This window comes from Lathamus discolor, chromosome 3, assembly GCF_037157495.1.
Source record: "Lathamus discolor isolate bLatDis1 chromosome 3, bLatDis1.hap1, whole genome shotgun sequence".
Classification (NCBI taxonomy): Eukaryota; Metazoa; Chordata; class Aves; order Psittaciformes; family Psittacidae; genus Lathamus; species Lathamus discolor.
In genome coordinates, this window is record NC_088886.1 from 21,456,356 (window position 1) to 21,469,799 (window position 13,444).

The 13,444-nt window shown below is 37.6% G+C and overlaps 1 protein-coding gene across 4 annotated transcripts in view; it reads left to right on the forward strand.

The window, feature by feature from the left end:
* Positions 1–13,444, forward strand: part of KIFAP3 (kinesin associated protein 3) — a 68,373-nt gene that overhangs the window by 29,765 nt on the left and 25,164 nt on the right. For 3 of the 4 annotated variants that reach the window (XM_065673987.1, XM_065673985.1, XM_065673986.1), the window contains exons 12-17: positions 2,736–2,844; positions 4,216–4,328; positions 5,301–5,466; positions 5,648–5,776; positions 6,185–6,283; positions 7,396–7,481. In XM_065673987.1, coding sequence (XP_065530059.1) covers positions 2,736–2,844; positions 4,216–4,328; positions 5,301–5,466; positions 5,648–5,776; positions 6,185–6,283; positions 7,396–7,481 — 702 coding nt within the window. The remainder of the gene's footprint in view (positions 1–2,735; positions 2,845–4,215; positions 4,329–5,300; positions 5,467–5,647; positions 5,777–6,184; positions 6,284–7,395; positions 7,482–13,444) is intronic. The other variant, XM_065673984.1, reaches the window with a different exon arrangement.

Genomic DNA, 13,444 nt, shown 5'->3' on the forward strand with positions numbered 1-13,444 from the left:
AGGAAACTGGCAAATACTCAATAATGGATGTTTAGCTTTTGCAGGAAGTGATTAGAAAATCAGTCCCTTGTTGTCATTTTGAACAGGAGAAGTGCTTGACAAGGGCTTGCGCGTGCTGTCCCAGGTAAACATCCTTGATTGCAGGAGTTAGTGGGTGCTATTCTAGTAACAGTTAAAAGTGAGTATTAACAGTTCATTCTTGTTTAGACCCCAGCAATGCGTGTTTTGTTTAAATAGGTGCAAATGCCATCCAGATGCTTATAAAAGCCTTTATTGGTAATAACCTGACCAATCAAAGGGCATGGTTAGGCAGTGATGTCATGGTGATATTTAATATTTTACCGCAGAGCAGTGTGCAAGGTTCTCTGCAGCTGCCCACATGTTTTCCACCACGGTTGTCCTGTTTGGCCCCTCTTTGATCTATAAGCTTCTTTTCAGCTTAATGCTGGTAAACGTCCTCTCTTGACAGCACCCTTTGCTCCTGTCCGCCATTATCTGCTGAAGTTCAGAAACCAGAGCATCACTTCAAACAGCAGAGTTAGGGAGTAGCCGGTCAGGAGAGATTCCTGAGGCATGCAGTTCTGGCATAATCATTCAAAGATGTTTGAGCTGGGCTTGGGGAGGGGGTTGGACAGAGGTGTATGTGAACAGAAAGCTGTGGGGGTTGGCCTCTGGTCACTGGTAAATAAGTGAAGGCAGGTGCCAGAGAGTCTAGACACAGTGATTTCAGTCCTGGTCTGTGGTATCTGATACTCAATATGGGACTTGTCTGATTGAACACTACTGCCTCTTCATTGCACATGCTGCAGTCTTTTTACTGCCTTCCTGTTAAATCAGTAAAAGATGACAATGGACATAGTAAAAGCAGAACAAATTTAATTTTAATATTTCCTATTTGGCAGCAATTACTCTTCCTTTTGAAGTGGCACAAGAAGCAATCAAATTAAATGAAGACATAATGGGAAACATGGAGCTTGTACAAAACTATTATTTTAAGATTTGAACAGCTTTAATTGAAACTGGATATATTTTTTCTTTTTATAGAGAAGTAGTTCAGTAATTAGCAGTGTAATCCCATCTTGTTAAACAACTAATTTCCACAGATTTTGTATTGTGTAAGTAATGTGAATGTTTCCCTTGAAATTATTTGAAGGGTTTAAAAATCTGTTTTTAAAGGTTTTGTGACAGAAGAGTTGCAGGGGGAGATTTTTGAATACTCGTGTTCCACTTGTTAAGTGGCAGCTTTCTTCTCTGGTTAATTCACTCTTATGTGACTGTCGGGCTTACGGATTTAATAAACTAGGGATTTTATAAGTTCTTAAAGCAACCTAGGGAGTTCTGATTCTACCTTTTTAAGAAAGGGAGGAGGATATCAATGATAGCTTTTAAAATCTGTATATGAAGGTTCCAGAAAAAGAGATAAAGAGCTATCTTGTAACTTTTTTTTTTTTTTTTGGGGGGGGTGGGGGTGTCTATTTGGAATGACAGCCTGTAGTACAATACTTTGGAGTGAAATTCCTGCAATCCCATTGTTCTTGCCCCTGACCCCCAAATGGGTTTTTCACCCACTTTCTCTAGTTTTTAATGTATTACAAACTGTCTTTCCACCAGGTGGCAAGCACATAACTATATGATTAGTTGTTGCTTTCCTCTCACCTTCACCCCTTCTTGACACAAACAGGGCTATATTTTTGTACCTTGTATTCTGCTTATCTTTAGGCTCAGTTGTTTCTACTCCTAGTAATCCCAGCCTTGTCATCATGCTGCTTTGCATTGTAATCTTGACATGTCTTATGAGCTGAGCAGGTTTTAGGAGCAAATAGAGTTATGTTGTGCAGCCTCTCATTGAAAAAGCTGTGCAGCTTGTCTGCCATGGTTGGAAACAGAAAAAGAAACTTACGTATTTGGCTCATGTTCGTATATTCAATATGCCTTTCAAAAGTGTTCATATTGAACAAAATGAGACCAGATAGCCTGTGATATAATGGACAATACAGGTGCCAGATGTATAAAATGATGGCAATCTGTAGGTTATTTGCCTAAGGAATTATGTAGTAATTCACTGATACCTACTAAACGGTTGGAACAGGATTATAGGTGATTGTCTGCTTACGTTAACCCAGATTGTTCTGTCCCATTACCTAAAGAATAGGACTTCTGTGGAGAAGTCTCTGGTATATAGCAGTGTTCAACTCTAGCAATGGCAGCTGCAAAGATAAAGTACATTTCTGCAGATACAGCTGTTTATGTATCAATGGAGTAATCTCAAAGCAAAATAGTAATAGAATTATTCTGCAATTAAGTATGTATTTGTAGTCATGATCTTATTAAATAACCAGGTAGTAATCTGACTTGCTGTGAAATTAAGTTGTGGGGTTTTTTTCCCCCGTATTAAGTCTACCTAAACTTTTTTTCAAAACAAGTTTGTCAATTCACAACTTTATAAAAACAGTAAAAATAAAAAATTTAGTGGTAGCAATAAAATGTAACTAACCCGTATTAATTTAAGGTGATGATCGACTGCCATTTTTTGCACGTTATAAGCATTGTTCTTCCCAAATAATGGAACTATGTATCTTGTGCCTTTGACCTTTATAATTTTACTGTTTCTATAGAAATGTTGAATATTAATTTTTGAAAAAAAAAATTAAAGCTACTGTAGTCGACATCATAACATTGCTCTCTTAATGCTTTGGAAAGGTTAATGACTTAAGCGTGGTTGTCTTTCTTGGCAGTTAATGAAGATGCTTTTTGCATGTCCTGATGAGCGAGTTGACCTGGAACTTATTTCCTTCTGTATTAACCTTGCTGCTAACAAAAGAAATGTACAACTTATCTGTGAAGGTAATTGTGCTGAGATTTTACTGTTTCCTTGGAGATGACACTTCAGATATGTATTTTTATATATATATATACTTACATATATAAATTATGTATATTTGAGTTACTTACAAATGTGTATATCCTCAAAAAATAAAATGCACCCATTTGGGTAATGATTCCTCTCTCGAATTCATCTTGGTGGCATAAGTGCTACTGAGTAGCCAGATCTGCTCACATCTGTCATATGTAGTTTTATAAAGCACACTGATGCTGACATTAGTGTGGGAGTATTACTGTGCAGTAGCTATGGCTATTACATCCAAGACTGTATAGAAAGATCAAGATTTTTGTTTTACTTAAATTCCATCTGCCTAAAATTCATCTGCAGCTAATCAGTGCTTCACCTGCCGGTACTAAATAAATAATACAGTGATGTAATTTAGTTGCATCTTTCCATTAAGTTTTATTCTTGAGTATATTTTGGGTTCTGGTATTATATTACATAGTATAGATGGGCTCTGCATTTTGTTCAATAGCTCTCTAGGTTGCTTTTAAAGTTTCTTTATTTTCATACTGGTGTTAACACTAGCATTTTAGGTGGAACATTATTATTTAGTAGCTCTAATTTTCCCGTTCGCTCAAAATTTTCACTATGAATTACTGCTATAAATTACTAGACTTTAAAAGGGTCAGTTGCAGTCAATGTGGCCAGCCATTCCACTTCAGAATTCTGTGCGTAGCTCTATAGAAGGTGTAACGGGGAGATACAATTTTATTTTAAAGGCACAAATGAAATTCAAGCTAGTAGCACTTACTAGATAATAAAGTGATCTTTTGGAAACATAATAGCATAATTTGAAAGTGATCTTTTGGAAACACAACAATGGGACTTGCTCAGTGCAATCAAGTACTTAAGATACGTGTGTCTGTTCCCACGATGATCTACGTAACTCGTAAATAATCTTTTAGAACCATAACTGTATTTATTCTGTTGAGTGGAGAGAGTTGTCTCTGAGTTAGTACCAACAGTGGTGCTGCATCTCCACTAACTTCACTCAATGATAGGATAACAATTTGCATATAGAACCTTTCTTCATCTGAATAAATAACTAAACACACTTGAAGCATTTAACTAGTCATCTCACTTTTTAAGTGTCCCACCAGTACATAAGGTCATCGTAGCTGTTACAGAATTTATACAGAGAAAGACTTTTCTTTTTCAACTTAAACTTGAAAGAAGAAATAGTTCCTGTCCAGATTCTTCACTTTTCCCCTATAAAGGTTCAAGCTGGTCTTGTGTGTGTTGGTTTTTGGTCAGCCACTGCTTTCCTTATTTTTAATTTTATGTGATGGATTTCATTTGCAACATTTGAAGTGTTTGCTTCATTTCAGGAAATGGCTTGAAAACACTAATGAAGCGGGCTTTGAAATTTAAGGATCCATTGTTAATGAAGATGATCAGGAATATTTCACAACATGATGGACCAACTAAAAGCCTGTTCATTGTAAGTACTATCTGTTACCTAATATGATCTCTGATTCTTCCTACTAGAAAAAACTGGCTGTGGAGAGCTGCTGTGCTTTGTCTTTACATGGTGTCCAGATTAAGTTTTCTTGGCTGCCTCAGGTTGTTTTGTTTTATAAGGCTACCTCATTTGGTAAGACAGGGTTTGAATCCTCACTACAGGGAAAAGAAATCTTAAGCTGTATCCAATAAGTCCCTGTTACAAAATAAACACACAAAATGAAGCAAATGCCAACAGCAAAAGAAAAAAACACCCCTCCCCCCCTCAAACCCCAACTGCTGTGGTGCATGTCATAATAATTAACAGTTAACAATTTCTTCCGTTATTGCTAGAGGGCAATAAAGTGTGGGGTTTGGTGTCCCCCCCCCCCCCCCCCCGTATCCAGTGTTTTGTATAAGTGAATATTTTAAAATTTTGAATACTTGCCATTCAGTTAATCATGTAAAGCTGCCCTTTCAAAAGGGAGGGAAGGGAAACACAACATCCTAATTGTAGAAATTTTAAATGCACTGTTAAAATGTGGATTGAATTTCAAATTGTCTTAAAGCAGTATAGAATTAGGAAGTAGAATCCATGATTCCCCTGTTCATGTCCCCAGAATATCTTGTAATTATTCCTTAAAATCTATAGGAAGAGGACTCTTACTGTCACTAATGCAGTATGGTGTTCACTGTCTTCTTTCCCTTATTTCCTAACTGCTTTCTCAAGCCATGTGTGTAATAGCTACTTTTGGAACATCTGAACAAATGATCCACATTTTTTAAAAGTGAAAGGATGGAGCACAAGAATGCTGAAATGTTTTCTTGGATTATTCTTCAACTGAAAGTGCCTTATTAGCCTTCATTTAAGGAGAAAAGTCTTCTGAGAACTAGTTTTGATTTTGACCGAGTTGTGAGTTCTTCAGAACCCCAGATTAGTCTGTAGTTATGTTTGTTGTTATGTTTTCTCTAGGATTATGTTGGTGATTTAGCAGCTCAGATATCAAATGATGAAGAGGAGGAATTCGTGATTGAATGTCTGGGGACACTTGCAAATTTGACCTTACCAGATCTTGACTGGGAACTTGTGCTGAAAGAGTACAAACTGGTTCCATACCTCAAGGATAAACTAAAACCAGGTCTGTACAAAGTTCTGTTGCTCTTTCAAAGTAGAGTCTTTCGAAGAATTCTTAAAGTGCTGTTGCACTTAAGTTTGGGGAAACTTAACATGTAAGAACAGAATCATATCTAGAGATAAATATACAACTGCCACAAGATTAAGGATTTCCGAGAGGTAATACTTTCTGCATTCTGACGTAGCAGGTTCTGCAGAAGATGACCTTGTTTTAGAAGTCGTGATAATGATTGGAACAGTTTCTATGGATGACTCCTGTGCTGCTTTGCTGGCTAAATCTGGAATCATCCCTGCACTAATTGAGCTTCTAAATGGTATGTTTGCCATGTTTGACTTTAGTTTTGTTTTTCAGAGAAGTTAGTTGATTTAGTCATGCTGTAACTGAATGCACATTCATTTTCTCTTGCAAGGCAGGAGTAGGTGTTTCATATATGAAAGGCAGAGCAATTACTTGGTTACTGACAGAAAGATATGGACTAGTAGCAGTCTGATAGATTTGACTTTCTCCTACGCCTCCGCTAGTCCTGCTGTACTCTGTGGTCTTTCTGCTTGACTGGAGGAGGAAAGATGTTCATTTGGTGTTGTTGGGAGATGAAATCTCTTGCATACCACTGAATTGTCTAGCTGACATGTAAGAGCTGGGTGTTCTCTAAGCCTCACAAGCTTCTGGTTGCAAGATCTGAAACTGTGCTTTTTTGTTTTATTTTGTTTTTTCCTTGCAGCTCAGCAGGAAGATGATGAGTTTGTCTGTCAGATCATCTATGTATTTTATCAGATGGTCTTTCACCAAGCCACCAGAGATGTCATTATCAAGGAAACACGTATCTTTTTAAAGATTAAATATCTAAAATTGCAGCAATTAATTTGCCATCACTGCTGTTTGACCTGTATTTATCTTCCATAAACCTCCTGATCTCAGAGTTTTCTTTGTAAATGGTTTATTTCAGGTGAAGGAAAAAGCCAGGCAACTTAGGCATGTTAGAGGGACTGCAAGATTAATAAGAAAGATGAAAAGTTAGTTTGCTTTGAAACAGGAAGGGAAGTAGGAGGAAGATCACTGGACCAGGTGACCCATTAGTTCTTATGAAAACTGAATTACTGCGTTAATTTGTTTTGCAAATCATAGTTCATAGAAGAACCTACATAGAGCATAAACAAACCAACCTCTTGCACTGCACCATTAAACATATATTTTGCGTAGTCTGAAGTTATGTGCATTAAAATAATAGCATTCTTTCTTATATCAATCTAGACAACAAAAATAATGCTTGCCTTGTTTTTTTGTCCACCTGATTGTTCTTTGAACTTTGTTTGATGTAAGTCTTCCCTCTTCTTCCCACTATGGAGACTTTGATTCCTGTTCCTGACTTTCCTCTCTGTTCTTTTTTCACCTGTCTGTTGATGACTAAATCTGTTCTTCAGTTTCCTTAGGTTGTGAATCTGTTTAATTTTTGGTTTTGTATGGTACTTACAAATCTTATTTAGGCTTTACTGCTTATTGTCATTATTGTTTGCATAATAGATTGTCTTCAGTATTTTTGAAACAAATACACTGGAAGCCTTTTTTAAAACCAGAAACGCCTAAGGGTTTCAAAGGTAGCATATAAAAGATTAAACCATTCCACAGAATCTGAACCTTATGAAATAACACATCGGGTACATGGATTTCCAGTAACAGATCAGAATTTTCTTTGAAGGGGCATGTAATTTCTTTTCAGCAATTTTGAAGAATATTTGGGTACTTTAAAATGTCATTTCAAAAAAACCAAAAAAGCGACTGGGGGAAGGCTGCTGACCCATGTGATGTGATGGAAAATTCCTGACTATGGTTCTTAATGAAATTTGCAATTGGACGAACATAGAGCTGTGGAGAAAAAAACAAAACAAAAACCAACCAAACCAAAAGCTCTTATCCTTAACAGTTTCTTTCCAGAGGCTCCCGCGTATCTCATTGACCTGATGCATGACAAAAATGCTGAGATCCGCAAAGTCTGTGACAACACTCTAGATATTATAGCGGTAGGTCTAATTATTTTTTTTTTTTTATCCTCTGTCCTTCAAGAACCTCTTTACATGAGATAATTCTAAAATAACTTGCAAATGGAGATATTTTTCATGCACAACTTTCTAATCGCAGAGGTAATAGATCATTTTCATGGGACAACGACAATCATTAATCCAGGTTTGTACCAGATTTCTGAAGAGTTCATATATATACCAGTTAGCTTTACACTACAGACACTTTTAAGAGAGTGCTTTTGTACTTAAATAAATGAATCACATTACTCAAGTATGCCAAGCTTTATTTCTTAGTTCTCCAGACAAATGGCTCTTGTTACCCAGCAGCTTTTACTCAGCTTTTCTGCATCACTTGATGCCAGTTTTTGTTTCAGAAAGAAAATGCAGTCAGCAATCCTGAACCTGGCTGTTTGCTGCTGGGGGAACAGTCAGTATAGTATTGAACTTTTTAATAGTGTCTTCAGCTCTTGGATAGGTTTCCTTTAGCTACATGACTTAGTTTGTCAAAACACAAAAATTTCAGCATTTTGCAATGTCTTAGGATTGTAGACTGTACATAATGTTGGATGTAGAGTAGCTGTCATGAAATTAAATCTTGCAGCCAAAGGAACTTCATTATGAGTCAAGGGTGGTGTCTTTGTCTACCTTAATGCTTTTCCTGTCACCTCATTAGTTGAATTACACGTATTGCGTTTTGCTCTGTGAAAAGTTTAGTATAGTGTGAGACCTAATTTTGGCTATTTTGTTGTCTTCTGTTACACTCATTAGTAATGCCTTCTAATTTAATATTTATCTAAAAAAAGAAGTAAAATGACACAACATTTTCTGTGTTGGAATTCTTTTTATCTGGCTCTAGTTTTTGCTTGATAGAGGTACTGAGTGAAAATCCTGATCCACCTAGTTAGTGGCAGAGTTGCTGTTGACATTCTTGAAGGGCAAAGTTTTGAGTAAGATGGATATGCAGTTAGTACTTACGTATGATGGGCATTATGTTCGGTTACCAAGATCAGTTATTTCCAGCGGCATCTCCAGTGGAAACAGTTCAAATACTTTCATCTTCTGGGTGAGGCCAGACCATCAGGGTGCCTCCAAGGCTTATTTTATCTTGGGGCTAGTGCAATTTTCAGGTGCCTCAGTTGTTGATTTGTTCATGTTGGGGAGCTTTACAATGCTAGTCGTATCTAGTCAGTTAGCATAGTAGTATCTAGTTACTGAAAAATGTTAGCAAAATTATTAAGCAACATTAATTTTATAGAATCTAGAAAAATAAGATATAGCTTCATATGCAATATTAACATCAGAGTAAAATGTATTGGGCTTTCTTTTACTTCTTAAGAAGAGGTAATCTTTATGCTAGCTGTGAGTAAATGAGGAGGGCTATTATAATGGATGGGTAGGGCTTCTCAACTTGCAGGAAGCACTGGACAGGACTTCTAGGGCCTTGAGGAAGAATACAGGAAAGAAAGTATGTGGTACTGCTGTTACTGAGGGTAAGGGAGAATATAGCAAGCACATACTCAAAGCAGTTTGCGTGGAGTAAGTTGTTATTTTCTCTGCTTGTGGATCAGTGCCACACTTAGAATGGTGTTCACTGGTAAGTTAGTAGAGTTCCCTTTCTAAGAAGGTCTTTTTAGCTTTATTATCTAGCTGCTGAGTTATAGGTTGCAAAAGTGATAACTAACACCATGCCCCGTTGGGAACAGGAAGCACAAATACACCCTCTTTTCTGGAAGAAAGAGAATGCTGCTATCTGATTGCTTTCTTGTTAATGTTGTAAGCTGGCTGCACTCTGTCTCCCACTACTAAAAATCACAGGCAAAAAAGGCATCACATTCTAGATGGTGGTGGGAGAAAATTTGAAAGAGTAATTTATCAGAATGTCAAATCTTTATAGGTGTTTTGCCATTCAGCTCAGAGGTGGAGCAGCCTGTAAAAACTGAGGTATTTAGTTGTGTAGCAATTTTTACACAAACAGTGCATTCCGAGTTGAGCAGACATGTTCTTTAAGAATGGTGAAACTTCTTATCTGTGCTAAACCCACAACAAGAAAAAATGAAGTTTTCAGTCTTGTTGTTCGATACATGCTGACAGGATTAGTTCCTCCGATGATGGAAATCAGAAACTCAATGTTAGAGAATAGAGGTTTGAAAGTAATGTCTTCTCAGGAAGGCAAATGCTTCTTTCACTCATCAATAAGCTCTATATACTGTGATTGAAGTAACACTGAAGAAAATCAGATGCCTTATAAGCCTTAGGGGAGATATGCTTTCTGTAGTAAAGTAATTGTCACAGAAATTATGGAAATGTTACACTAGTGATGATTTGTTTAATATAGCTTGGCTGGACTCTGCCTTTGAACTGAAACAGATGTGCTGCTTTAACATAGTATGCATTGGAGTCTCAGTTTTGCACTGGTAGATTCAAGATATCCCTTTTGTCGAAAAGAAAGTCTGCATTGATAATTTAGAAATGCTTCAGTCTTGTGTCATGTGCCGAGTATTGACACCAAGCAGCTAGTTTAGTGTACTTGCACAGCTAAAGCAGGGCAGGTCTCGAGGCTCTGCTGACAGCCTGGAATCAACAGCTGCTATAGGAGTCTTGAGCAAATGAAGTTCCCTTTTCCTCTGCCTCAGAAGCCTGGACGTCTGCAACTCCAACCTTGTGGAAAGAAGTGTCAGCTGACTTGAGATGGTTTTACTCTGTTCTCCTCGAACAACATTATTGAGAGCTCACAAGGCTATTAATCTGTTTTCTCATTCTTTTTCTGCCCCTAGCTCAGCCTTATTGCAGTTAAATTATTTTCCTCATTTATTCAAATGATATTTAATTAACCATAACCAGATTCTTGGACTGTGTAGTCTCAACCTTTCCCTTCCATCGTTTCCCCCCATTTTCCTATTCAGTGATTTTACAGCTTTGAATCCAGATCTGCTTGTTTCTTTTATGATCAAGAATGGATCATTATACTTCCTGCAGAAGTAAACCATCTTATAGATAGCTACAACATTATCCATGTGATTTGAGGAAGGACCTCATGCCTAAAGTGTTTTTCCAGCTCTTATTCTTTGCCCCAGGTATTTGTAATGAATCCCAAATAATGTTTGCCTCATGTGCAGAGCTATATTAATGAACAGTTTGCATCTTTCCCTATTAGCTAAATGCCCTGACACAAATCCTTCATGTTGGGAATGCTGGAATGTTGCATAAGAGGCCAGAATGTGCTGTGAACTCTGAGTACTCTGGGATTTAGGGTCAGCTGTGCAAGATGTTGGCCAGCTCTCTTAGAATCAAGAAAGACCACAGGGATTTGGTGTGTGCTTTATTTGAATAGGCAGCATACTCTTAAAATAGATAACCTTTGACTCCAGCTTGGTGTCCTCTTACCATGAAGAGTGCTGTAATCACTCCAGGAAAACAGATTCTCCCTTCACTTCTCAAGGCTCTCGCATTCTGTAGTGTCTCTTGTTCCCCTGTTATCCCCTAACAATCATGAATACAGAGATGGGACCAGAGTAGCAGCTAGGGTATGGGGCTGCAGGCTGAACTGCAGAGATATGTTTTCATTGACCAGCTTCTGCATTGTTAAATTTGCAATCAGTCTACTTTGCCACAAAAAGCTACCAGCACCAAAGAGCATGCACCTAGCAGGAAAGGCTCTACCAGCATAAGAAGAATAACCACACTGGAGGAAGCATTAGACCGGGCAGGCTTGTCCTAATAGAGTTACGAGAAGACAAAACTGATCTTGGACAGATTTCCTTCTAGGATTGGTGCTTGCTCTTTGGAGTTGTAAGAGTAGGAAGGTGAGCTAAACCACTGATCTCTGTTAACTTTCATAACAACTTGCCAATGAGATAAATACTGTATGCTCCTGCAAAGTAAAAAAAAAAAAAAAAGCTTTCTCTATTCAGCTGTTGACAATCTAGGAACCCTGTGGATGGCATGCATGTTAGGCAGGCACCTAAATTTAGGGGCTGTGTTTACTCTTTTTCTCTGCCTTGCTTTAGTTTCATATCACAGGTTTCTGTTCATTTCCCATCAGAATATACTTAGTATGAACTTGGTTGTGAAGAAGTGACTGGATTGCACAGGTGTGTTAGAAGGGAGTGTTTTTGGTCTGTGAATGAATTGCCCCCTGGTGGTGCTTACACTAAGGTAGGTGTTGTATACACCTGCTGAAGGTGATCCATAACATCTGTTTCTCTCCTTGGTTTATAGAGGCATATAGTTCAAATGGCATGCCTCCCTTTTGGATAGCCAGACAAGATAAATCCTTTCTTTCTTAATAAATGGTTAATTTAACCTTTCATGTAAATTGTGTGTTTTAGGGATGGCTAAATAATGAAGAATGTAACACATAACCAAGTACAGCCTTGAACACGATGAACATTCTATTTACTGTATAGCAGCTTTAGTTTAGTATGAGGAATCACATCAAATGAACCCTATTACAGTCCCAATTAAAGGGCAACCACATTAAAGTGAAAAGGAAAATCTGTTTTTCATCAGCTGTGAGAGAACACAAAGCAGATCTGTGTAGCTCTATGTTATCCTATAGTGTGTTAATCAGATACAAGGTGTGACGGAAGCCAGTGACAAAGGGGACCCCTGATAGGGAACAGACACGCTCTGATAATAGGCCAGTTAACGCTTCATAATATTTCAATGGTTCAGTAGTAAACAAAGTTGGAAGCAGAACTTCAAAAAGGATGGCACATTCCTCGCAAAGTCGGACCATACATCTTCTTTGACACTTTTGGATTTATGGAAACCGAATGTTAAAAACAGTGATGTCAGGGAGCTCCAAAGATAATAAAATCAACCTTCAAGATTCCTCCTTTTATGTTTCTGAACATGCAGTGTTGGGGTTAGAGAATAGGCACATTCCTTTTATCACCTTCTTGTTGCCCCAGACACAGCTTTTCTAGTAGCTCAACGTTTAAAAGGACTGAAGAGCACAAAGCTATGTTTGTATCTCTGTGATGTTTAGTTTTCTGTTTGAATTTGCAGTAATTCCATAGCAAAAAAGGTGTCCTTCATGTGTTTAAAAAAAACCCAAACAAAACACTTTTGATAGCTCAAAATATAATTACTGGAAGACTTGCTGTGTTTTAGGGAATTGTTTTGCTCTAAACTGCTTTAATTTGGCTTCTTTGTACATTTGGATGTGTTCCTGCATTTACAGCTTTTCTTCCATTCTGATGTTATTCCATTAATCATTTATCCAGTGGTGTTTCTGCACATTTCTGTGGGAAATGTACAGATATATTCCTGATCTAGCAGTACTGAAATAAACTTGTTGTGCTGAGGTTATATAAGTTGTTCTAGTTGATTGCAAATCATCCTTTTCTCTAGGATTGCTGCCAGAATGACACTCTTGACAAAACTGATCATTGATCTGATTCTGGTGCTGTCACTTCTTCTTTCTTGTTACTCATTCATAATGAAATACAAAGGTACAAAGTAACCAAACTGCTTGAACAGGTAACTTGTGATTTTTAAGTAACCTGCAGATATGGTCAATCTTACAACTGCTAATTTACCATTCAGTCGATAATCCTATTTTCCAAAATTTAGATGAATGATTGAGGTAAAATACCTGGGAGTTTTAAGCCTCTTAATATAGGATGGAAAGTGTAGAAACACAAGTATTCTGCCCTGTTGTCATTGTCTGAAGAAAAAGTCAGCATCTGAGAAATTTTAACTGTTTTGGTTTGGGGGGGGGGGTCCTTCCCCTCCCCCCCACCTTTGTTTTTATTTAGGATGGTACAAAGAGTTGATGTGTATTTGTGACAGACATTCAGCATGTTCAGAGTGGAACAGTGTTGTCGGGCAAGTGGGAGTCATGTGGGTTGAAACTTTGGGAAGATCAGCATGTTTTCAAAGTGCATTCATGGTTTATATGAATTAGGTAATTTAGCTGATGGATTTTTGAGAACTTTTAAAGGTAAACAAGGTAAGAG